We start from the raw sequence: 27,083 nt of genomic DNA, 5'->3' as shown, positions 1-27,083 counted from the left end.
GGAGAGAGAGAGAGTGAGAGAGGAGGAGGAGGAGAGGAGAGGAGAGAGGAGAGGAGGAGGAGATTCACATTACAGTGGAACAAAACAAGCTTGTTAATCTTAAATTATTGGCATATTGGATCAATTATTTTAGCTAACGTCATGAATTGGGGATCACAGCAGGACGTTCATCTTCCACCTCATCATGATGTAAATATGTGATGATGTCACCAAGTCACGTCATGTATGACGCAAACACATGCGATGCACCTTCATGATGCAAATCTGCCCCGAGATGTCCCTGACAAATTATAATTTAGACGATCCTGTTTAAATCATTCTAAATTAGAAACCACAATATCTACAGCATTCATTCTCAGGCTTTATTGTGATGATGTCAGCGTGCTAGGTTACGTAGCGGCGTTGCAGAACGTGGTGACAAAGTGCGGAGGTGCCGATGAGTGGCGGGAGGAGGAGGAGGAGAGAAGAAGGTCGATCGCTGAGAAATTGAGAGACGCAGCAGTTTTGAGTGTTTAAAGAAACGGCAAGAAGCTGTTGAGAAATATCTTGATCATGTTTCTGCATTTAGAAATCTTCTGGATCAATATCCCCCGTGTGTGTCGGCTGTGGTGCATCAAACTGACGCCTGTGTGAGAAGGTGAGACAGCAGACGAGTCAGGTGTGTTAGTTTTGTTCTTAAAGTTGAAGCGAAAGGTCAACAAACCACAGAGCGCAGATAAAAGTACGTCTGACAGCTGAAGGTTGATATTTCAACCAGCAACTGTTTTTCCAGTTGGGTCGATACACTCAGAAACACTTTAACCTGACAAGTGTTCCAATTATTTTGCATTAAAACAGGTGGAGTGTGGTTAAATATTAGACAAACCTCTCTGTTTTATGCAACACAGGTCAACAGTTTCAACCAAAAAGCTGATGAAGGAGGATTTACTGCAGGACTGATGCGTAAAACGGCTTTAGATTTAGCTTGGTGTGTCTAATGATCTCAAAATTGAGTAAAATCATTTAAAACCTGTAGAATATATTTGTTAGCAGCCACACAAGCTTCTGATTGACTCTGATTGCTGATTAAAAGACACTTGACAGATTAAAAAATGACCCTCAAACTGAATCAGCAGCATTTCACTCTCCTGTTAGATTTATTTTATCACCACCTTAATAAGTTTATGAATGTTTCGCTTTTCAAAACTCCAGCAGGTGATTTTATGTTACGATTCTATCTGCTCCTTTAACCGTCAGCAGGTCGTTAAGAGCTGTCCGTCATCGTGTCCTGTCACTGAGCCGACACTAGAGGACCCTCTAGAGCTGGAGGTCGACACACAGAGACGAGCAGACTGACTTCAGATCAGATCAGAACTTTAAACTCTCAACTTGTCGCTTGTTCTTCGATTATTCAGGCGACAAGTTCCTGAATAACAGAGAAGTTCTGATCTTTACTTAGAATAAAGAGGAACGTGTTAGTTGTGATGTGTAAAGATAATTGTTACACACACACACACACACACACACACACACACACACACACACACACACACACACAGATCCAGGATCAGCACACCCTGACCTCGCGGGGGTCGGGAGCCTCATGTTGAGCACCACGCGGCAGCTTTGTGTCTCATTATCGGTCAGTTATCGCCTCCTCGTCTCTCTCTGGAGGATACAAACACTCTCACACACTCCGTCTCTTTCTCCCGTCCCTCGTACAAGACTATCAATCACCGATCAATGATGACGGTGCCGTCTATTCTGCTAAGCTGTATTGATCGCGTGGCCCATATTCACGTCCGCTCTGTTAGACGCTCCAGACGTCAGACGCGTCCTTTAAGAGGTCAGAAGATTAATGAGCGGGCGGCAGCAGCAGAAGAGTGGCGATCCACAGATAGTGCCATGTGTGACACGCGTTTACTTCCTGTTTTCTGTCTTTCCTGTTACAGAAGAGCAGTGACGAGCTTTTGTAGTGAAAGAGACTTAAACCTGAGTTTATCTTTTATATAAGAGCTGCTGTGTGAGTCCACAATCTGCTCCTTTATTCAGACCTATATAACACATCACAAATGTGCCTCAAGGGGTTTAAAATCTCTACAGCATGCAGTGTGTGTGTGTGTGTGTGTGTGTGTGTGTGTGTGTGTGTGTGTGTGTGTGTGTGTGTGTGTGTGTGTACTGAACTGAATAATAAGTTCAGTAAATGGTTTAGTTGAATTTTGTTACAAAAAGGAGGATCAATCATTTCTCTACATAAAAAAAAAACTCACACAAGCGCACACACACACACACACACACACACAAATACACACACACACACACACACACACACACACACAGTGAGCCTGCTGCCTCTGTCAATTAAACATGGCCCCGGTCCACGCTGATTAATTGCATTTAATAATTCACAGCTGAACTTTAGCAGGAGTCACTTCAGCATAGCGATAAAGAGGGCTGAGGTCATGTTAGTGTGTGTGAGTGTGTGTGTGTGTGTGTGTGTGTGTGTGTGGTGTGTGTGTGTGTGTGTGTGGTGTTTATTCTGTGTGTGTGTGTGTTCAAGTGTGTGCGCTCGTGTCGTGGAGAGGCCGAACCCCCGCAGGGTAAGAAGGCAATTAGCTGCTCTCGCTCCGAGTGGCATGCAGTGATGGTACAACACACACACACACACACACACACACACACACACACACACACACACACACACACACAGCTAAAGTAACACGGCTGTTATCCTGACTCTGTGTGTGTGTGTGTGTGTGTGTGTGTGTGTTTGTGTGTGTGTTTTATTGTTTACTCAACTTGTTTCATCTTCTCATGAATTCCTTTCCTGTGCTGAAACGTCATATTTACATTTTTCGTTTTGAGCTTTTTTAAGATCTGTGACATCATCCGACTATTTGAAGGAAAAAGACTAATAAAGATCAACATTCAGACGAGCACAGAGACACAGAGTCGAGGCTTCAGTCCCGAGTAAAAACGTGGAAAAATTACAATTTCTACCAAAAGTTTTAAACCGACCTCGACTTCTCGACGAGAATGAAAAAGCCGAGTGAGCTTTTCCTCCGTCTGCTTTATCCTACATTTCCCTCTTCTTACCCGCCACTTCTGATTCCTCCCCCCACAGTACCGATTCCTTCTCCCTCTCTCCCCCGACTATGTGGAAAATGAGCTCGTTTCCTGGGCCATCTTCTTTGTTAAAAGCCATTAATTAGGCTAATTGAGGAGAGAGACAGGACACTCCAATGACTCCTCTGTTTAATGAGGGACGAGGAGGAAACCCGGGAGGGGTGAGGGGTGGAAGCGAGCGAGCGAGCGAGGGAGGGAGGGATGGATGGAGGGTATGGAAGGATGGGGTAGAGGAGGCGACAAAAGGGGGATGGAGGAGGGAAGGAGGGGAGGAGGGGAGGGATACAGGGACGGGACGGGAGGGCTTTGGGGGAGATAATAGGAGAGAGGAGAGCTGGGAGCGAGATGTGGGGATGGTGGGTGGGACACGACAGAGAGATGGACAAAGCTGGAGGGGGGATGGAAGGACGGGTAGCGAGAGGAGGAGGAGGAGGAGGAGGAGGAGGAGGGACAGCGATGGGGAGGGGGGGCCTTCAGGGTGCCAGGCGTTGGATAACATATATGATGGGGGTGGCGGGTTGGCAGAGGAGAGGAGGGGAGGAATGTAAAATGGATGTCAGCATCTCGTCTGTTGGCCCGAAGCTAACTGAGAGAAAAGTGTCAGAAATGTCCAAACTAAGGAATCATTTCAACACATTCAGTAACCCTGTTAATACGAAACACAAGATCTGTAACCTCAGTGTGTATTCAGGTTTATTAAACACGAGCAAACCGAGCGAGCAGCGACGAGTTCGACTTCCAGCGACACAAACAACGGCAGAGAGCAGAGAACAGCTGATGGAGGCCGGCTGGAAATCAAACTGAGGTTTTCTCTTTAAGTCTTTTAAATCAATAAATGTGTCAGATTCAGCGCTGGCTGAACGGATCGAGCTGTTGAACAGAGAGATGAAAAAAGTCATGACTACAAACCAGAGGAGCCGAATCTGCCTGAGTTTTATCTCTTTTTTTAGTTATTTGTCCCACAAATGATTTCCGCTGATTGTAAACGTTCACACTGGAGACAAAGACCGGGTTTGGGTTTGTTTGGGTCGTGCTGGAACAGGTCCAATCCACGGAGGGGCCCCATCATGATCGGACTTTGGATGTGTCCCATTGCGGCCTGGAACAGGACGTCTGGGAGGATCCTTTCAGCCCTGTGGATTGTGAAGTTTGGCCTCTGTGGATGGATTTGTTCCGGCACATCCCACGGAGGCCCGGTCAGATTTGGATCAGAACTGTTTGGAGACCACTTTGTGTTCTTCTGGGCTTCGCAGAGCAGTTTGTGTGTCAGGCCGCGCTGCTGTCCTGGCTGCTATAGGTGTAAATAATAAACGTGATATGCTGATGAGCAGCGCTGCACATTTCCTGCACGCTGAGCCGTTTCAACGTTACATCTCTGTGTTTACATGAACTCAGCTGCTGAGTGATGTCGCTCGCTTCCTGCGGAGTCGAGAGCAGCGCGAGGAAGAAAACACAGAGGAGCTAAACATCTAAACCCGCCGACCATTAGTTTTATTTCTAATGAAAGCTTCACTGTCCACAAGCTGCTCATCAGGATGAGTGACAGGTGTGGTGGCAGGGACCTGGCCGGCTGAGCACCAGGGGGGCGGGGCTAACAACACACCTTTTATCTACAAACATGTTTTTCTCTGTATTTCACTCACACTCTCGTCTCTTTTTCCCTTTTTCAGCATCACATGAATACAAATCTGTGCAACACAATCGATATTTTAAATGTAAATGTATGAAGACTAAAAAGCTCAATCAATAATTCCTTCATGTAGCACAAAAGACCAGGATTTCTCTCTCTGATTGTTTTTTTTTTTATCTGCCCGATTTTGTTTTTGTTTTCTCGTCTTTACAATCAGGGGAGATGTGTTAACGATTTTTGCAAAGAGGTGGGGGACGGTCAATACGTGAGTGAGAGAAGCGAAGGGGAAGGATGAAAGAAGGTGGGACTCTAATTGAAAGACACGCTGGAGAAAGAAGGAGAATGAGAGCGAGTGGAAGGCAGAGGAGGAGAAGAGGGACGGGTTACTTTGAACCTTTGTGTGTTAAAGGAGATGCAGCGGGAAGAAAAACAACGGAGGGAGAGAGGATTATAAATCTGTCAGGACTGGAGCAACATTTAGAGGAAATATTGTGATGAATTCAGTTAAACTTTAGTTAAAATCATTTGAGTTTCCCTCCTTCGCTCACTCTCTTCTCTCTATAACAGTCACTGAGCTGGTAAGTAACCTGAAGGTTCATCTGCGTTAATAACAGGAAGTGTTTTGCAAGACTGCATCTATGATATCTGATGCAATGCATTCTGGGATTGTTAGCAGGAAACATAAAGAGAAGAAGGAAGCGTCATTACGTCAACGAATCTGTCTCTGGTTCCAGACTGTGGCGCTGTGTTGAAGTCTACGGGAGAACGACGTGTTTGTGTTGGTGGAATATTTCGATGCATTTCAAAAAATAACTGTAAATGATTTTGTTACAGTCAGACATTTTGTGTGTGTGTGTGTGTGTGTGTGTGTGTGTGTGTGTTTGGCGTGCAACAGAAACACCTGGAGGTCAAAAGTTGGAAATTTAAATCAGGAAATTCTGATTCTCATCCGTCACTGAATCTGTCTCTGGTTCCAGACTGTGGTGACAGGTGTATTGAAGTCTATGGGAGAAACACACCAAACATATCTACGTCTGATGAAGAAACGCCTCCAGAAAATAAAAAGACCACACTTCAGAGAGTTGATTAACTACTGATTGGTTCTCCTAAATGATTGACAGGTCTGATAACATCCTGACCGACTGAGGCCACGCCCCCCCCAAATATTGTTGATGAGACTGAGAACAGATCACGTCTTTCATTGTGATCCCACTGACAGGAGGATGTCACGGTCAAGGTCCTTTGGTTCAGAGTGAGATCAGACCGGGCCAGACTCGGACTCGGACTCGGACATGTGCTGCGGTGTTGTGTTTGGTACCTTTGCAGTCCTGTCCGGCGGTGCTGATGTGCATCCTCTTCTGACACTCTCCACAGCTCATCAGGAAACGAGTCACCGCCTCCCTGGGCAGGAAGGCGTACGTCTCCGCTATCTGAGACAGAGAGAGAGAGAGACACCAACACAGACAGAGAGAGAGAGAGAGAGAGGATGTTCAAACTGTTTTCTACTCTCTGAAAGCACAAACGAGAAAAAGAGCCTCTGAGTTGTCTGACGGTGGAGTCTGGATGGAGGCAGACTGCAGACAGAGCTGCTGGATCCACATTTACTCTGGTTTCCACAATTCATAATCATTGAAATTCACGTATTATATTAAATCATCATGTTTGTTTGGAGTACGCAGCGATTCAAAGTCAAACCAGGAACGGTTCAAATCTGCTGCACCTTCATTGAAGCACTAGCTACTAATCAATAAACAGTCAGCTGCAAACAGCATTATTAGAAATGTAAAGAAGAAGTTACAGAATCAGAAAATCAAGAGTTGGAATATTCAGAACAGTGGAATAAATGGATTTAATATCTGAGACACAATAAAATAATCGATAACGGATTTTTGGATTAGAAAAGTCAGATATTGATGTGTCGGCCGATATTCTTAAATACACAGAATATAAACACAAACACACATTTTTTATTGTTGTGATGCTTCTAATGTGGAACAAACTGTGTCGTGGATTTTCAGTCTGACTGCCGACATGTGTGATGGACAGTCACTGCTTTACATTTATAATTTTGCTAACAATAAACTTGGTGGTACAAAATGAAACGTCTCACGTCTCTTCTTTCTATCTGCACCATCATCTCCTCTGTCAGCATACAAAACAGACATAAACAACTTATCATTATTATTATCATCTTAATATCAGTAAAACTCTATATTTCAGGTCATGCTGTCTAAATTTCATCAAATAAAAAAATAAAAAAAAGCGCCTGGAGCCTGTTTTAAATGGACTCAAAGTGTTTAAGATGCACGGAGGATATGAAGTCTATAAATTTGTGGGCGTGTTCGAATGTGCGCATGAATTAATCAAACATTTATTCTGGAAGAGACGCACAAAGACACAAAAGAGGAAGAAGAGGAAGAGAAGGAGGAGGAAGGGACGGAGGATGGAAGCCAGCGTGGACGGATGGGGGATGCTGTGTGTGTGTGTGTGTGTGTGTGTGTGTGTGTGTGTGTGTGTGTGTTTTGGAAGGAGGGGGTAAAGCAAAGGCAAATGTCACTCGCAGCCTTTGGTGGCACTCAGACCTGAAACTATGCAGCATGGTGAGCCAGCTCCTGGCTTTAACTGCACTGTATATACAGTGTGTGTGTGTGTATACAGTGTGTGTGTGTGTGTGTATATACAGTGTGTGTTTATTGAGGAACGTAGAGGACAGTTTGCCGGATCGAACCTCGTCCGTGCACAAGAGTGAATGAAATGTTTTGAACAGACGAAGACGCTCAGATCACCGCGGCAGATAAACGAGTCGAGGAAATGTCAGAAAAAAGGAAATAAAGAAGAAGTCGCAGCTTTCACCCTCTGCAGAGATAAATCTGGAGAGGACGTACTTCCTCCGTTTCACCAGAAGAGGGCAGTGTCAGCAGCTGAGACACCAGAATGGACAAGTTCAGGCTGCAGCAGCACAACTGGATTTACTTTAACTTGTCTCCATCACCAGCCTCCATCAGAGTCTCCACAGGTTTAAACATTTATCTGGTTTTTACGGTTTGAGGTCAGAATTGTTTTTAGGATGAGGACGGCGTCCGTGTCCGGGGAATTCACGCAGCGGACGTTAAAGGAGAGCGAGACGAAACAGAGAAAAAAAAGAAGAATGAAGGTTGAACTGATTCACGGTGATTCTGATAACGAGGCCGGCCCACTTTCACACACATCGAACACACACATTTCTCTGACCTATATATATGGAAACGTTTGTTTAAAGTAGGGTAATTATTTTTACTACACGATTAATCTGCAGATTTTATTCTCAGTCAGGTCACAACCGTTCGATCAGGACTGACCGATGTGTTTAATTTAAGGGGCCGATACTGATTATTATCAATCGATGAGACTGATGAACCGATCACCTGCAGTACAAATCTAAATCTGAGAGTCATCATTTAGAATAAACTGTGAGGAAAGTAACTCAAATACTGTACTTAAGTAGAATTTGGGGGTATTTTACTTGAGTATTTCCGTTGACTGCGACTTCATATTTCCTCTTGTCCACATTTATTTGATAACATTAGTTACAAGTTAATTCCCTCCTTTTTGTCAATAATCCGTCCTGAAAGAGTGAAACATGCAAATCACCATTTTCTTAAAGCTTCAGGTGATTTAATTAAATTCAAATTTCTTATTTGGTCCACATAGCTATCAAACAATTAATCATTTAGCTGTCACTTATTACGTTAACTGGCAAAATGATTGTGATTTTTTCAGAAAAAAAGGTTTCCTTCATGTGATATTTTCTGGTTTCTTTCTTCCTCTATGACAGTAAACTGAATATATTTGGGTTGTGGACAAAACATTTGACATTTGTGGGACGTCTTCTTGGTCTCAGTGGTCTTTTATCACTATTTTCTGACATTTAAAAGACAGAAAACTAATCGATTAATCAAGAAAAGAAGTTGACAGATTAAACGACAGTGACATTAATTATTAGCTGCACGAACTGACTGTTCAAAACTCAAAGATAAAAAGACAGAAGTTGTTAATCCTCACAAATGAGAAGCTGGAAGGAGAATGTTTGGTCAGTTTTCTTAATTGAGGACTTGAAAATAGTTTCCAATACATTTTCTGTGCATCAACTGATGAATATATTGATGAATCCAGCTTTAAACAAACTGATCAAAACACAAAGTTCCACTGACTGGATGTGTCTTCAGAGAGATTCAGACGAATCCGATCTGAAACTGAAACTACACCAGCGTGACGAAGAAGACAAAGACTCTTCTTTTTCTGTCAGAGACGGTAAAAGAGGAATGAAGCCCAAAAGAAGAGGAAGAGAGAAAAAGAGAGAGAGAAAGGAGAGTGAAGCAACCGACGACACAAGTTATGAAAGAGTGAGTTCACTCAGCGTGGTGGAGGTGAGTCAGAGTCAGAGGAGACAGAAACAACCACGTCTTTAAATCCAAAAAAAAAACAAGACGGAGAAACTTTTCTTACAGCTTTGTAGGTTTTCTTCTGGCCGGCGTGTTTCGGGGCCTTGCCGGGATCCGTGCTGATCTCCACGTGCATGGCGTAGATGATGTCGAAGAAATCCTCCACCACCGCCACGCGCTTCAGGGACGAGTCCACGCCCGACACGCTGTCCACACACTGGAGACAGACGAGGACACACTGTGAACATCTTTACGCTAAAAACACACAAAGTCAAATTCACAGAGTGTCAAAAACAGCCAGAGAGAATCGATTCATCCGGACGGACATGTTCGAAACATCACAGTCTTTAGACGAGAGGACTTGTTGCATGTGAATCATTTAAAACAGATAAAATAACATACCAAATATTCTGCTACAGCACATTTACCCCCCAGCACATTTACTGTCCAGAGCGATGCCTCTTCCCCAAACAAAAGCAATGAAGGATCTGTGAAACATCTCAGGCTTTTTGAGTTTCCTCAGTCACCGGTCAGCTGATCGTCTTCATGCATAAAGAATAAGTGTCTTGAAGCTAGGCTATGCTAAGCTACGCTACGTTAGCTGTGACGTATTACCTTCCTGCAGACACGCAGCTACAGACAGAAACACTGGGAGAAAGGCCGACGCAGCTTTTGATTTTGGTGATTGAAATTAAATATCTAGTTCAATGATTTCCTAATAAACACGCTACGAGAAATTATAAAATAAGCGCTGCAAAGTCAAGTAGCTTAAATAAACATTGTAAAAGTAATCGATGTGCAATATGAGCGTTATCTAAATGAAGGGAGTTGTGCAGCTCTGTGCAGAAACCTCGACTGTCTGTCTTCAGCTGCATATTTAAAGTAATGAACGATGTTTAATGGTGTGAGATAAATTAATGATGTAGAATTATACTTAAATGACAGGCTGGAATTAGACAAAGACGTCTACACCTGCTGTGTGTTAACCAAACGTCCCAGAGGACAGAGCGCTCCCTCTGCAGCTGCAACACACACACACACACACACACACAGTCAGAGATCTGGGAATATCAGGAAGTCTTGGGAACCACCCTTTTTTTCCCACAAGGCTTTGGGAGCGTGAGGTGCACCTCTGGAAAATAAAAGGACTCGAGAGGACGGAGAGAAAAAGAGTCTGGATGTTTTTTCAGACAAAGAAAAAGAGCGAGCAGAGAGATGACGACCACCAGAGGGACGGATCGGAGGGAGGAGGGCTTCACTACCTGCCCGGTGTTAGGGGACAACAACAGGTGGTGCACACACACACACACACACACACACACACACAAACACACACACACACACACACACACGCACACCTTCTCCCCAGCTGCAAACTTGTAGCACATGGTGAGGCCTGCTACTACCATGGTAACCAATAAGAGGTGATCTGGCAGGTGTGTGTGTGTGTGTGTGTGTGTGTGCAGAGGAGAGTTTCTGACAATAATTGGGACACACACACACACACACACACACAGCACAGTCGCTCACAGGATAAAGAATCTGTGGTGCAGTATTTCTCTTCTTCTGTGGTTTCTCTGCTTGAAAACAACATTTTCTCAGTGCTCAGTTTCTTCTTCGTGTGTATGAATATCTCATGTCACGTGACACAACCTGTTACATGTGTGAGCTGTGTTGGAGGCCTGCCCACCTGTCTGTGTGAGGGGGATCCGGGTGACAGGTGTGTGTGTGTGTGTGTGTGTGTGTGTGTGTGTGTGTGTGTGTGTGTGTGTGTGTAGGTGGCACGACAATGTGTGTCTCCCTCTCTCTCCTCATTATCCTTAAGAAATGTTCCCAGCACGGCCTTTACCAGATGTAGAGCATCTAATGAAGAGCCAATGAACTGAAGCCTTGAGACACACACACACACACACACACACACACACCCACACACACACACACACACACTGTTGCACATCCAAACACACACACAATCATGACACACTCTTGACCCGCTACCACTCTGCTCTCCATCTTTCTCTCCCCGCCCCCATTGCACCCCCCCCCCCCCCCCCCCCCCCCCCCCCAACTCAGGGTGCAGGTACTGTAATAAGCGTTGCCATGGTAACCAGCTGCAGCTTATCACAGAGGGGATGTTTCTAATGTGCCCACCCCCCCATCCTCCACCTACCCCCACCCATCCCCAATGCCATTACAACTGCCAGGCAAAGCAGTGGAGGGGGAGGAGAGGGAGGAGGAGGGGGAGGAGGAGGAGGAGGTGGGGGAGGAGGAGGAGGAGGAGGAGAGGGAGGAGGAGGTGGGGGAGGAGGAGGAGGAGGAGGAGGAGGAGGACGGTGGGGGAGGAGGAGGTGGGGGAGGAGGAGGACGGTGGGATGGTTACTGACTGCTGACTGCCATCAGTGGGAGCAGGAAGGAGGAGTGAAAAAGAGGAAATGTGTAAAGAAGATGGGAGAGAGGAGAGGAGACGAGTCTTTGAGGAGACAAAGGAGGAACAAAGGACACAAAGAGGTGGAGGAGGAAGGTGGTGATGCAGGTGATGCAGGTGATGCAGGTGAAGCAGGTGATGCAGGTGATGCAGGTGAAACAGAACTCACCCTCCTGCAGGATTCAGCTGACTATAAACACAGACTCTAACTACCATCAGTGTTTCAGCTCCGGGCGGACGACTTGTTGTTAAAACAGAATCAAACACGTTTCTGTTAGTTATCTTGAATGTTTCCACATTTCATGACCTGTCAGTCAAACTGTCTCAATGGCACGGAGACGTCCGCGGAGGATTTTAATCTAGAGTCTATGTGTTTGGTTTGTTTCTGTGTCCGCTCAGCCGCCTCGGCTAACACTGCTAATGATGCTACTACGATGTTTGGTAGTAATTAACAGCGAATATTCAAAGCTACAGTCGAGAGAGGGAGGAGAGATGTTTTTCTCATTTCAGCACTTCATTTCTAGGTAACTCTCAGTTTATTTACTCACAAACTTCTAATCTCTCTTTCTCTTCTGTTCTCTTTCATACTCTTCTCACCAGCCAGGACTTTTAGCATGTGAGCTACGTGTGGAGGCAGCTTGTTATTCATGGCCAACACAATACGAATCAATGTGGTACTGAACCAGGTTCAGTTACAAGCTGCAAAATAATGGCATAAGTAGGCAAAATTAACCAAGAGTTCAAATGGAAATCAATATGTGGCAGATGCTGCAATGACAAAAAAATTAAGGGATGAATATTAGAAACCGAAATATCGGAATAGTCAAATATTGGTATCCAGCAATATTCCTGTCGTCTTTCCTCCAAACAACCCCATAATCACACTCATTTATTCATGCTGGAAGTGATTCAAACACCAATGAATCGTTTTAAGAACCAAGAAATGAGTTTGTTTGCATGAAATATACATTGATAACAAACGTGCAGGTTTGATTTTGAAGGGCAGCATCACAAACAAACAATTAGAATAAGAAACAGACTCATATATTTATTTGCTGATACTCGCATATCACAGATTTTCACATATATGTTGTTCGATACGCACCAAATGTGAAAACTTTCCAAAGAGATTAAAATGCAAAAGAAATAAACTTAATGTGTAAAATAAGCTGCCTCTGTTACATATTTCTGTCACGACTGTTCTGTAACAACATTTGAGGGATTCTGTGTGTTTATCAGTCACAAGTTACAAATATCTGCACTATTAAAACACCAACGACCCTCAAAACAACGACTGATACTGAATGAAATGATATTCTTTTGTATGTCAACATGTGGAGGAGGCGGCAGGACTTCTGTCAGCCCTGAGCAGCGACCTCAAGGCAACAAAGTCTCGGTTCTGACAGAGTTTACTGACTAAATCGAACTTTAATAGAAACTATAAAAGTCGTGGGAGGAGAATATGATGTCATCTCTTCTTCTCGATGGCAAACAGCGGAGGAGACGTGTTTTAAAAATAACTGTTATTTTAATTCACACAGTGACGGCAGGTAATGTCAAAGACGCCTGACAGGTTTTAATCTGTTGCCATGGTGATTATGCACGTACACAGGGTTGTAATAGATGTGATTGTGTTAAAAATTTCTATTTCTGAAGCGTGAATGAAACAACGGCAAACTTTCCACGGACACAAACGTGGATCTAAAGGTTAATGATCCCGTCACTCGGCTTCCTCCTGACTTAATGAAGGTTTTATAAAGTGTGACACATCGTTGAATAGTATGAATTACACTCCCGTGTTTTTTATTCTTCAGACTGTGACACAGAAGCTCTCACAGGATCCCGTCGGCTCATTTCACTGATGATGAGTGTTTACAGCGTGCCAGACCAGCGGTGCCCTTTCCCTCTCCGTGGCACATCGCAGGAGGGCCGGGCCACCACACAGCACAGCTCCAGGATACACACACACACACACACACACACACACTGCAACACACACACACACACACGGGAACACACAAAGAACCGAGGGGAGGGATGGGAAGAGAGGACATGTTTGTCCTCCACTGTCTGCTCCCATGCTCGTTGTCCCTGATACTGGGACCCAATGTGACGTACAAACCAACTCACACACATAAAAACTGAATATCACGCAGTAAAACCAGCGCTGGAGACAAACATACAGAGAGTCAGTTACACACACACACACACACACACACACACACACACACTGGACCTCCCCCACCTCCTTACAGTTGTAGGGCACATCACCGGCCCAGGACTGTAGCTTATGTGACAGCATGCACACACACACATCTATGTGGGCCACAGGGCTGGGGTGTGTGTGTGTGTGTGTGTGTGTGTGTGTGTGTGTGTGGGCGTGTGTGTTAAGGGGACACCTTAAGGCACAGCAGACAGGACAGCACAGCATGCATCGGACACACACACACACACACACACTGTAAACACACAACCCCCCACTTCCCACTGGCCGAGCAGAAGGGTCAAAGTCAGAGAGGAGAGAGAGAGAGAGGTGCGAGGGCAGAGCTGCCCGTCTGCAGGACACACTTGAGTGAACATACAAATAAACACAGTAAACACACACACACACACACACACAGGGCTGCAGGCTGTGTGTACACACATGTCCGTCCTGTGCAGCCACGACAAAGAACGATCCAATAAAACGTTGAAAACTCGACTATTTTTAGGCTTTTGTTTCCTACAGAGACGCAGTGAGACGGGCGTCTCTCTCTCTGGGGGTCCGACTCATTAAAACATATCTGCTGCTCTTATCTGCTCACCAGCAGCAGACCCATGACCCATTTTCAGGTCTCGTGCCACAGTTTGAAGACACAACGAGGTATTTCTCCATCTTATTTCCTCTCGTCAAGTCAGCCGGTTTTACAGTGTCGACGTCGATGTTTAAATCATTATATTTCTTTATGGAAATCGGCGACAGTTTATGAACGCTGTGAGTGCAAATTACAAGATATGACAGGCAATATTCTGCATGTCAGAGCCAACAATGAGATAATCCTACTGACGTGCCTGTGAGCCTCCCTGCTGCGCTGGATGACATGTTCCCGTCATCATCAACACACACTGGAGTTTATCTGGACTCGACCGACACACACACCAGCTCACACACTCACCAGAGCCCCAGATGTGGATCAATCCACCACTGGAAACAGTTCAGCTATTATATTTACTGTATTTAGATTTAAATATCTTCAGTAGGAGCAAATTAAACTGAAGACAGAAAGAAAAGCACTTAATGAATCACTCTGTGAGCAAAGAGCTGATTAAATGAATTAACACTCCGCGTGTTTAATATCAATTATATTTATATTTATAAGTGTGTGAAATTATTTACTTCTGATAAAAACTTGCACTGAGACAACTCCTTAACTTTCAAAATAATACTTATTGAGAAGTTGAAGGAATAAAACTCATTTATTGGTCTAACACCAGATCAGGCCCACATATCAGTCCATCGACAAATACAAGTGAAATAAAATGACGGCACGTGGAAGTTTAACACAAACATCAGCTCGCAGTTTGCAAGATATTCCAGTGACGTGTTCTGACATCTTCTGACTTCTCCTCTCTACATGTGAACTTTCTCCTCCTCACAGCTTCAGAACAGCCTCGTTAGTGTAGTTTGATGCATCTGAGGTGAATTATGGATTATTCATCAGAGCACATCACGCACGGCAGACGCAGCGAGACGAGACAAAGACGTAAAAGCCGTAAGAAGGCGTAAACAGACAGAGAGGGAGACTGGAATGTGGAGAAAAGGCGTGTTAGTGTCTCGTATCTGCAGAGAGTTTCTGATTTTCTCTCTTTGTTGCTGCTCGGGACGCTTTACCAACCCAACATGTGTCTATTTGACGTCCTGGGAATGAGACTCAACAATCAACTGTCTTTGTGGTGCGTTCAGGAACAGCTGGGACAAATCCTACTGATTCTACCTTTAACTTTAATAGTCTTTGAATTCTATTAATATGACGTGAGCTTCAGTTAGCTTTGAGCACAAATGTCCTTCAGAGGGAGACTTTTTACTCTGATACTCTGAGTACATGTCAGAGCCTGTAATCTATTACTTTTAGTGGATTACAGCAGTTCAATCAGTACTTCTACTGGAGGAAACAATGTGTGAACCAGCTCTGATCAGACGCAGCGCTTGACGCTCATGTTGAGGAGGTTCTGGAGAAAAACGGATCAGGGAGGCAAGTCGAAGGACAACACATCTATTCAGATGTTTCTCTTATATTTCATTTGCATTTAATCATATTAAGAATGTTTTTGTTTGGCTGTGTAAAGGAAAGTGTCCTTGTTGAGTTGAGAGCTGTGCAGCGGGATAAAAAGACTGTCGATGCCGTTATTTCTCAAAAAGAAGAAAACATCTTTCATGAGAAAGAAGGTCATACTGAAGGCCGTTTTAAAACACATGTATGATTGAATTTGTGTTCATTCACTGAATGTCTTTAAATAGTTCAATTATTTCTCCCATAAAGAGATTTCTTTGTTTCCTCCACACAAAAGGGAGAAAAAAATAAATGGCATCAGCTGTCGGACAAATTGTTATTAGCCCATAATTTTAATATCTGTGCATCGAGGGTTACAATAAATATTAATTCAACACTTTAGAGAAATTATCTGACACCACTCAAAGTGAGTTAGAGATATTTTAGTGTTTCACTTGATTGTTTAAAGTGAAACTCTCGACAAAATGCAACCGAGGCTTTTTTTGTGAATGTACCCGAGTCAAACCTTCGTGTAAAAGCATAATTACGATGAAAGAGGAACTTTTAAGATTTACTGTATTTTCGGTCGGGTCAAACTCATTTTCAATGGGAGTGCTACGGGCACTTTTACGATAGCATCAAAATCTCTATGTTTAAAACAGTAAGAAGTCTCGACACAACATGAAACTTTGCTGGTAGTATCACCAGGGTCTCTACACATGAACACGAGCATTGAGAACATTGTTTGTGTACTCAGAGTTTACTAAAAAGAAGGTTTTTGAACAACTCATGTTAGCAGTAGCTTGTTCCGCTCGCCGCCGTCCTGCCAGTGGAGAAGTGTCGATCTCAGAATGTGACGTAACCTGGAGGACAGTTAAGGTGGAACGCTCCTAAAGCTTAGTTCCATATAAATGCAGGATAATTTGTTGTTTTGTCGTTAGCGAAAAACAATATTGACCTTGAAGTTGAAAAAGGAGCCTCATATAAGAAACAATATTAAAATAAAAAGCCGGAAAAGTCACGTGAGATCTGGCGTGGATAGTTGTTGCTGGAAGACAGTAGTTCCACCTTAACTGTCCTCCAGGTTACGTCACATTCTGAGATCGACACTTCTCCACTGGCAGGACGGCGGCGAGCGGAACAAGCTACTGCTAACGTGAGTTGTTCAAAAACCTTCTTTTTAGTAAACTCTGTGTACACAAACAATGTTCTCAATGCTCGTGTTCATGTGTAGAGACCCTGGTGATGCTACCAGCAAAGTTTCATGTTGTGTCGAGACTTCTTACTGTTTTAAAAATAGAGATTTTGATGTTATCGTAAAAGTGTCCGTAGCACTCCCATTGAAAATGAGTTTGACACAAAAAAGGAAATTACAGTCAATCATAAAAGTGCCTCTTTCATCGTAATTATGCTTTTACACGAAGGTTTGACTCGAGTACATTCACAAAAAAAGCCTCGGTTGCATTTAGGCGAGAGTTTCACTTTGATTGGTGATATGTCTGAATTTTTCCTGCACATCCATGTAACATATAATTTGAGCAGTGGTGAGTAATTTAATAAATAACATGTTGACTAAAAACAAATATCTCTTATTGCACCACACACTCCTGTCCTTAAAAAAATGTATCACAATCTGAGTACTTTACTTTCTTCACACATTTATTTAGCTTGATTTTGTTGCAAACAGAAACATTTTCCGTTCTCTTATTTTATTTCAGCTGTTTGTGTAACATCTTCCCGACAGCGTGAGCCCCGAGCACCTTCATCCAGATCGATTCTGTTTCCACAACATGGAGCCGAAGCTTTTTTCTATCTGACCCTCCATCTCTCCGCTGACCTGCTGCACCTCCGCTGCCTCCATCCACACATTATTAGCAGCCTCTCTCTCTCTCTCTCTCTTTCTCTCTCTCATTTCCTCTGTTTTTTTTGTGGGCTCTCTCCCTCTCCTCATCGCGCCATCCCATTTCCAAACCAGCCTGTTGCTAGGATACACATGGGGTCCATTCAGTGAAAGCTAACTGCCCCCTCCACATCCTCTCTCCACCACCACCCCCCCCCCCCCTGCTCTTCATCCTCCTTCTCTTCCACCCCTCTTCAACCAATAGACTGGGACACACACACACACACACACACACACACACACACACAGAAGGATAAAGTGTGTGTCGAGCCTCGAGCAGCAGCAGCCAACCTGCATCACGACCGCTACACACATACAGTACAGATATGTGCAGACACAAATATGCACACAAACACACACACTCACACACTCTCTGATACACACATTATGAGTGCACACACTGGGTAACACACACATGCTGACTAACATAAACACACACAAAAGGAGGCAGAGACACACTTCACTTCAGCCCCGAGGAACCAGAACGCCGTGCAGGAATAAAACACGGGACGACCGGCAGCAGCAGCAGCAGCAGCAGCAGAGCACCGATCAGCCCGGTCACTGTTCAATAATTCATACACGTGTCATATCAGGAACATTTGAGGCCACAACACATGATGAACAACGTCAAATGACAATGAGCGTGGTGTGTTTCGCCCAGACTGACTTTATGAAAACACAGAGGAACTCCATGTTGGAAAATGTCTGTGACAACCTCCGTGGTTCAGTTCCAACAGAAGGACGCTCGCTGCAGATTTACACTCAGAAGCAGCCTGGGGTTTGCAACCCGAGAACGAAAACATTCGCAGTTAAACACTTTCAACCAACATCCGTTCTGGGTTTCTTCAAGCTGCCACTGTACATCTAATGAGCTGTGTTTCGTATCCTACAAAAAGTCTGGCTGCACCAGTCCTCATTCTGGTACAGAGGGAGGAAAAAAAGGCTCTGGCTTGGTTTAATTTCATTATGCTAATCACAATCGTCTAATCACTGATCCCAGGATGCATTTATGGTCCCCTGTAAAACAAAAATTTGTCTTGGACTTTGTGTTGCGTGAGGGAAGGCGAGTAACTCGCCACTTTCAGCGTGTTGCTAGATGGGAGTTTGTTCACGTATAGCGACGGAGAATCGTGAATTTGAACTGTAACTCTCGTTGTAATGAAGGAGGCAGCTGCAGTTTTCCATGCGGTGCTGATGTGGGTGTGAACAGAGACGGAGCAGGAAGAGAAACTACAGCCTGATGGAGAAAAACGACTGTGAGGTTTTCAGAGCGACAGTCGATGATAATCCAGCCTTCAGTCTTCACATTCAGCAGCAGGCAGCAGCTAAATGGGCCGTGACACAAACCAACACACTTCCCCTCATCCCCTCCTCCACCTCCCCTCTCCTCCCTCCATCCATCCGTCCATCCATCCATCCATCCTGCTCACTGTGACCTGCTTCTCTCTCTCTCTCTCACTCAATCTATCCATCCATCATCTCTGCTGCGTCTCCATCTCCCTCCGGAGGATTTGACACCACAGTCCAAACACTCCTGCCCAGATGCTGCACATCTTCCATCTCCACTTGACCTCTCCCTCTCCCTCCCTCTCTCTCTCTCTCTCTCTCCTCTTCTGCCCACATGGTCCTTCCTTTCCTTTCATCTCGTCTTCATCCCTCATTCTCATCTCCCACTCCTCCTCCTCCTCAGTTCGGTCTAAAGGTCAGGACAATAGGTGTGCTCGTGTTTAAAGGAGAAGGCATGCCGGGGTAAACATCCAGTCTTTGTGACCTTAATGAACATATGGACTGCAATATTAACCTGACGAGGGCGATGAAGACACGTTTCTGATGACTGTACGCAACAAAAATGTGCAAGTAGACTTTACTCACGTCAGACACATGTAGACAAGCTTTACTCAAAACACTGAAGGTGAGACTGGATTTCTACAGACGTTTATCGTCCACCTGAATGATACCGAGGAAGATTTCACTGCTTCCACACGCTGTAAAAAGCTGTGAATTTGTTTGAACCATTTGTTTAAAAGTTGCATTTACAGATGTGTGATAATCAAAAGTAATAAACCAACATAAAGTCTCGTAATATGAAATCAGGCCTCGATTAACCTCCAGAAACAACTTCAGTACTTTTTGCCAAGTGTCTGGAAGTCGACATCCTTCAAGAGAAACAAGAGAACATTTATATATGCAACCTTTATTTTAATCAGGTAATCGGAGACACACAAACATACAAAGCCTGATGTAACAAAAGACACACAGACGTCAGTGAATAGAGATGAAGACAGATGAAGTGTTACAGAGATGCTGAGAGTCTAAAATCTTCCAGAGGTGAGAAACTGTGAAGACTTCAGCATTTTATTCAAATCATTTTCATACTCGGCAAAACATTCAGTGAGTCCTGATGCGTGGAAGCATTTATATTTGATTTGTTTCTCCCATTTTTTAACCTTTATTTTGTCTCTGTCCTGGACGACATGTTTAGTTCTTATGCAGCTGCAGACGGGCGATATTTGGAGATTTTCACTGTCGAATAAATTGGTGATTATTTTCAGAATCATTTGTTTTTTGTTTAGTGTAAAATATAAAACATCCAAAAGAAACTGTACCAACAGTTCAACAGTCCAGAAACCCAAAGACTCTTCATTTACTGTCAGAAATGACAAAAAAGCAACAAATTCTCACATTTAAGAAGCTGGAACATGTGAAGGTTTGACGTTTTTGCCTGAAAAATGACTTAAACTATTAAGTGATTATCAGAATAATTGGCAATTCGTTTTCGTTTGATCAAATCTTTAATAATCGCTTAAATGACAACAATCGTCCACAGTGATTCTGTTATATTACTAAAAACTGAAAGCTCCTCGTCGTCACGTTAATCAGAAGGAAGCACGACAGAGAGAACGTGATTGATCTGTTCTCAGCTCCACCGATCGATCTGATCAACGACGTTTAGAGATATAAAAAGTTTAGAACGACATTTTTGCTGACGCGACGAGCTAAACATAACAGCGACGGTGAACATGTTAATGATCATTATTATCATGCTGATAATGATAATGATGATTGCACTAAGGTTGAGTTTGATGATGTTATGATGGCTGCAAACACACACACACACACACAGAACACAACACACACACACTTGAGGACACTGAGCTAATTATCCAGCAGTGATGGCAGCAGGGCAGAGAAAGGGGCATTGTGGGAAACGAGGAAGGGTTCGGAGGGGGGGGATGAGAGGCTGAGCAGGGAGGGGAGGAATAGGGAGAGACAAGGAGAAGAGGAGGAGGAGGAGAGGTTGGGGGGTCGCCTGTGGGGAGACGGTGAGAATGGAGGAGGAGGGATGCTGCAGGGAGGGATGTGTGTTTTGGAGGAGGGGAGGTAGAAGAACGGAGAAGGAAAAAGGGGGAGGAGGTGATAATGAGAAGCCCGTTGTCCCACATGAACATCTCCCTCCTCCTCCTCCTCCTCCTCCTCCTCCTCCTCCTTCTTCTCCCTCCAGACACCAGCCGGGTCTGAAGCAGGAAAATTAACTCCCCCTCCCTTAAAAACAGGCGGAACAGGTGAATCCTGATAAAAAACTCTATTTTCAGACATAAAGAGGAGACCACCGTGATGAGAGGGAGAAACCTTAATGTCTGATGTGGAAGAAGAAAAGAAACAGCTAACCCCAACCTACAAACACACACACACACACACACACACACACACACACACACACACACACACACACACACATTGTATTCATGCTGACGACACAATGAACCGTCCTTCGCTTCACAGTTCACAGCGGTGTCTTCCTCAACGGCAGGAAACTCATTTCACTGCACAAAAATATGTCTCAACAAGTCACTTTGTAGACGTTTCCACCTGAAAGACTCTTTCTGTTGTGAAATAATTCTCTGTTATAATGAACGAACCTCCCAGGAGACGGTTTGTGTCTGAGGCTGTTTGAAGCTTCTGATGACTGAGTGACTGAGAGTGGAATGAAAGAGAGCATAGCATCAGGTAAGCTTTTATTGTAGCCGTGTTTCTATTTAAAGAACAAGAAGAACAACAACAACAACAAGGAGGAGAAGAAGAAGAACAACAACAACAACAAGGAGGAGAAGAAGAACAACAACAACGAGGAGGAGAAGAAGAACAAAAACAACAACAACAACAAGGAGAAGAACAAGAAGAACAACAACAACAACAACAAGAAAAAGAAAAAGAAAAACAACAAGGAGAAGAAGAAGAAGAAGAAGAACAACAACAACAACAACCACGAGAAAAAGAAGAACAAAAATGACAACAAGAAGGAGAAGAAGAAAAAGAAGAAGAACAACAACAACAACAACAATAAGGAGAAGAAGGAGAAGAAGAAAAATAAGAAGAACAACAACAACGAGCAGAAGAAGAAGAAGAAGAACGAGAGGAAGAAAAAGAACAACAACAACAACAACAAGAGCAAGACGGAGAAGAGGAAGAAGAAAAAGAAGAAGAAGAAGAAGAAGAAGAAGAAGAAGAATAGAGCCGTTTTAATTTCTATTGTTGGATCCGTTCGATGACTGTAGCTGCTCTGATTGTTGTGTGAACTCTCTTGTAAATGTCGTTGATTTAAACACGTCTGTACGCGGTGCTGATGTCACTCAGCTCCACCTCAGTTTGTATCATTTAGATCGTCTACCTCAGTAACAACCAGCCTCGTCCACACACCTGCTGCTGTGAATAACGCGATGGCACACAGACCTCCTGCACAGTCGCTAATTCTGCAGGAAACGTTCACTTTAATGTGCCTGTTTCTTCTTCCAGCGCACACATTTCACTTCACATGACAGGAAAAGCTCAGGTGTTATCAACGCTGGCTCCTTCTATTCAAGAGCCCCAGTAAGACGTGACAGTGCAACAATGAGCCGGCGTGAACGATAACCAGCGCACTGAAACCAACGCAGATAAATGAAATTCAGACATAATTCATTTTATGACTGACACGTGGGGCTTTCCTGCTTCCTAAAACTATACGGTTTAAACAGAAATCCTCTCAGATTAAGCTGCAAAGGATTCTGACTAATAAAAACACCGGTCGGTGAGATTTGACGGCGTTTGACTTGTTTGAAAAGTGTTTCAGGATATTTGTGTAGCCAAAGAGAAAACTGTAGATGTATCCACGAGCGAGGACACATGGTGGATCTTATCAGAACATACTGTCAGCAGACACCTCGCTGAGAGCAGTCACATCTCAGACTGACACGAGTACAGAAACCACAGTAACGCCGCAGACGACCGGCCGTCTGCTGCGGGACAGAAAGTACAAAAACAAACAGCTCGCACCGATCAGAGTCTAACACTCACGCTCACACATGCACAGGAGGTGTTCACGGCTGTTTAAAATCATTCCGCTCTGTCGTACTGAAAACATGTGATCAGCAACGACGAGGACGCGCCGGAGCGTCTAAACACCTGCAGCACGGAAGCTGTTCCTGCTCACAGGTTATCTGTCAGCTGTTGCTGCAGGTAATCAGGGACGACTGCACTCCTGCTGCTGCGACATGTTTCTGTTTCTCTGATCCTCTCGCTTCACTGTGTGTGACAAAGATATGCAACACGGGGAATGACGGGAAAACCACTTGAAATCTGAGTGCCGATCAGACCATAAAACAGAAGGACTGTCGCTCCTAAGCTGCCTGAATTCAGCCTCACACAGTCTCTCATCAACATAAACCATATAACCAACACGATTTATCAATAAGTTTTAGATCACATGGACGAAACAGCGAAGCAGCAACAATGTGGCCTCAGACAGGACACACACTAAATTGTGTTCATCCTTTTGTCGCTGCATCTTCTATAAGACAGTCTGAACCACACTCTGTCCCCGGAGCTCACTGTGAATTCACATAAATCAAGAAGAATTTAATGTTTTATTAAAGGGATATTCCGGTGTAAGTTTAATCCATGGTCTAACACACCATGAAACTGTGTTAGACTCCCTCTCGAGAGATCAAGTTAGCAGACCGCTAATTTACGGAGTTTTATCAACCTCAGAAACGACCGCACGACAACAATACACTGCAGTAAATGGATCCAAATATAAACCGCCACCAAAAAGCCACAAATAATGCTCAGAACAGCACCAAACTTCAGCAACAGTACAAATAGGGTCTCAGCACATAGTCCGGGGCATCTAACCTCCGCTAGCTTAGCTGGATTTCTACTGAAAAGCTGACTAAATTTACCACTCTTCTGCAGCAGCTTCCTGTTGACGGGAAGTCCCGACGAGTCGATTACCGAGTGCAGTAGAGTTCCGCGGCTCATGGATGAAAATGTATGATTATGACTCCATGGAAAAGCAATCAAAGTTCATATGTGTCTTACCTGCCAGTTTATAACAGTTATTATCGAGAGCGGACAGGGAAAAGAACGGAATTGAGCATTTCTAACTGCACTCGGTAATCGTCGCGTCGGGACTTCCCCGACCCGGAAGCTGATGGAGGAGAGTTGAACTCTGTTTTTAGCTTCACAGTAGAAATCCAGCTAAGCTAGCGGAGGTTAGATGCCCCGGACTATGTGCTGAGACCTATTTGTACTGTTGCTGAAGTTTGGTGCTGTTCTGAGCATTATTTGTGGCTTTTTGGTGGCGGTTTATATTTGGATCCATTTACTGCAGTGTATTGTTGTCGTGCGGTCGTTTCTGAGGTTGATAAAACTCCGTAAATTAGCGGTCTGCTAACTTGATCTCTGGAGAGGGAGTCTAACACAGTTTCACGGTGATTTAGACCATGGATTAAACTTACACCGGAATATCTCTTTAATCATTTGGATGCTCTGATTGACTACAAGAATACAAAGATCTGATACTGATGTTAAAGTCTGAGAAATCTACTGTTTGTACCCGCTGATGCTCAAACCTTCATGTGCAAACACCGTCAACAAATCAAAACTCAAAAAGCAGCGGTGACGTCAAACCCTGGAACCAGGTGACCACCACTGAGGTTATCGGTTTGTATAAAAGCAGTGAAAGTGTAAAAGCTGAGAAAAGGAGGGGGCAGGTGGACTGAGTAGTGAGAAATGAAAGATGCAGGTGGTTTCAGCTGACAATCGAAATGTCAGCTGAAGTATTTGAACAGTTGGAGAGTGAAGAATAGAGTCAGCTGATGTGTAGAGGTGTGACAGCAGCGTCAGCCGGTCTGTGAGCAGCGACAGCAGCTGAGAAGTCGGCTGGAGAAAAAGAATTAATTCGAGTGTTGAGGCTGAAAGGAGCTGAAACAATGAAAGGTAAATCTAACGCAAAGAGGCCGACAAGGCTGAAAAACAGCCGACCGCATTTCCAGTCTCACTGCTGGATCTTTGTAGGACGCCGCTGATATCTCCATCAGTGATTGTGGCGACCAAAATAGGTATTTAAGCCAAACCGTGATGTTTTCTGACACTCACGAGGTGGTTTATGTGTCTTAAAGTGAAACTCTCGCCAAAAAGCAACCAAGGCTTTATTTGTGATTGAATATGAGTCAAACTTTAATGTAAAAGCATAATTAAGACAAAAGAGGCACTTTTAAGATTTAACATATTGTCGTTTTCAGGTCAAACTCATTTTCAATGGGAGTGCTACGGGCACTTTTACGATAGCTTCAAAATCTCTATTTTTAAAACACTAAGAAGTCCCGACACAACATGAAACTTTGCTGGTAGTATCACCAGGGTCTCTACACATGAACACGAGCATTGAGAACATTGTTTGTGTACACAGAGTTTACTAAAAAGAAGGTTTTTGAACAACTCACGTTAGCAGTAGCTTGTTCCGCTCGCCGCCGTCATGGCAGAGAGAAAGTGTCGATCCCCTAGTGGTCAATATATTTTTTCGCTAACGACAAAACAACAAATTATCCTGCATTTATATGGAACTAAGCTTTAGGAGCGTTCCACCTTAACTGTCCTCCAGGTTACGTCACATTCTGAGATCGACACTTCTCCACTGGCAGGACGGCGGCGAGCGGAACAAGCTACTGCTTACGTGAGTTGTTCAAAAACCTTCTTTTTAGTAAACTCTGTGTACACAAACAATGTTCTCAATGCTCGTGTTCATGTGTAGAGACCCTGGTGATACTACCAGCAAAGTTTCATGTTGTGTCGAGACTTCTTACTGTTTTAAAAATAGAGATTTTGATGCTATCATAAAAGTGCCCGTAGCACTCCCATTGAAAATGAGTTTGACCCAAAGAAAAAATGAATCTTAAAAGTTCCTCTTTCGTCGTAATTATGCTTTTACACGGCGACCACAGCGACGCGATGAAACAGAAACAGAAAATTCAACAAACGAAACGTTCAGTTTTACACTTAAACGTTCGTTTTTGCAGAAACGTACTCAGCTTAACATTTATTCTGGCGATTGGGTCGCAGCCGTTCATGCACACAGTCGCACGCTGACAGAACAGCCATCAGGAGGAATAAGGGGTTCAATATCTCGTCCAGGGGCACTTCAGGGGTTTGAACCAACAACCTTCCAATCACTGAGCGACCCACTGTTCCTCCTGAGCCTGGCAGCAGTGACAGCAGCTGATCTGACACTGAGGCAGTTTAACAGTAAAACACTTACTGCATACAAACAACTTCATACTGGATCAAATGTTTCTTTAATCTTTCAACTTTTTTTTTTTTAGAAAGAACAGCAAGAGATTAAACTTTAAAATGACTAAAAGCGTCGATTCTCTCAGACGTCTTTTTACATAACACGTAATTACATGAAGCGGGAACAGAGTGTATCATTTTGGAAGTTGGAACTGTTCATAATCTCTGAGGGCCAACTGTGACTGACTGGTCTCATTAATTATGCCTGATGGCTGGTGTTAATATGCCAGGCTGCCTTTCAGGTGGGAGAGGGGAGTGATGAGAGGGAGGAGAAGGTCAGGGGAGGAGGAGAAGGAGGAGGAGGAGGAGGAGGAGGAGGAGGCTGGAGGGACGAAGGTGGAAATTGAAGCCTTGCAGTCTAATTAAGACTGGTGTTAATTTCTTTTCCACCATCGCTGCGGCCAAACGAGCTGTTCACCATGGCAACAGGAGATCACCGAGGGGGGAAGTGAGCCGACGGCGGTCTGAAAATATACGCTGTGTGTGTACGTGTTGCTAAAAAAAAAAAAAATACCAGCACTGTTACAAACTGAAGATCCTTTTGTACTTTATCCAGCAGCGACGATAACCCGGCTTTACATCGAATCTATCATCGTCTCTGACCCAAATAAAATGTACCAGCGCCTTCAGCAGCCGAGGAGTCCCTCCTACCGCTCCAACACTTCGCCAATCAGCAGCTATTTTCTCTGTTTTCACCCCAAAAGAAAAGCTCAGACACAAACCTTCTGAAAATCCTTTGCAGAAA

The 27,083-nt window shown here is 44.1% G+C and overlaps 1 protein-coding gene across 1 annotated transcript in view; it reads right to left on the bottom strand.

Moving 5' to 3' along the window:
- Positions 1-5,982: 5,982 nt before the first annotated feature.
- Positions 5,983-27,083, bottom strand: part of LOC115585723 (nucleolar protein 4-like) — a 35,968-nt gene continuing 14,867 nt past the window's right edge. Inside the window, exons 2-3 of the mRNA XM_030424331.1 lie at positions 9,221-9,373; positions 5,983-6,165 (exon numbers count right to left, since the gene is read on the bottom strand). Coding sequence (XP_030280191.1) covers positions 5,983-6,165; positions 9,221-9,373 — 336 coding nt within the window. The remainder of the gene's footprint in view (positions 6,166-9,220; positions 9,374-27,083) is intronic.

The sequence above is a fragment of the Sparus aurata genome, chromosome 7 (assembly GCF_900880675.1).
Source record: "Sparus aurata chromosome 7, fSpaAur1.1, whole genome shotgun sequence".
Classification (NCBI taxonomy): domain Eukaryota; kingdom Metazoa; phylum Chordata; class Actinopteri; order Spariformes; family Sparidae; genus Sparus; species Sparus aurata.
Note: the sequence above shows the minus strand (reverse complement) of the source record. Positions and strands in the feature narration are given on the sequence as shown.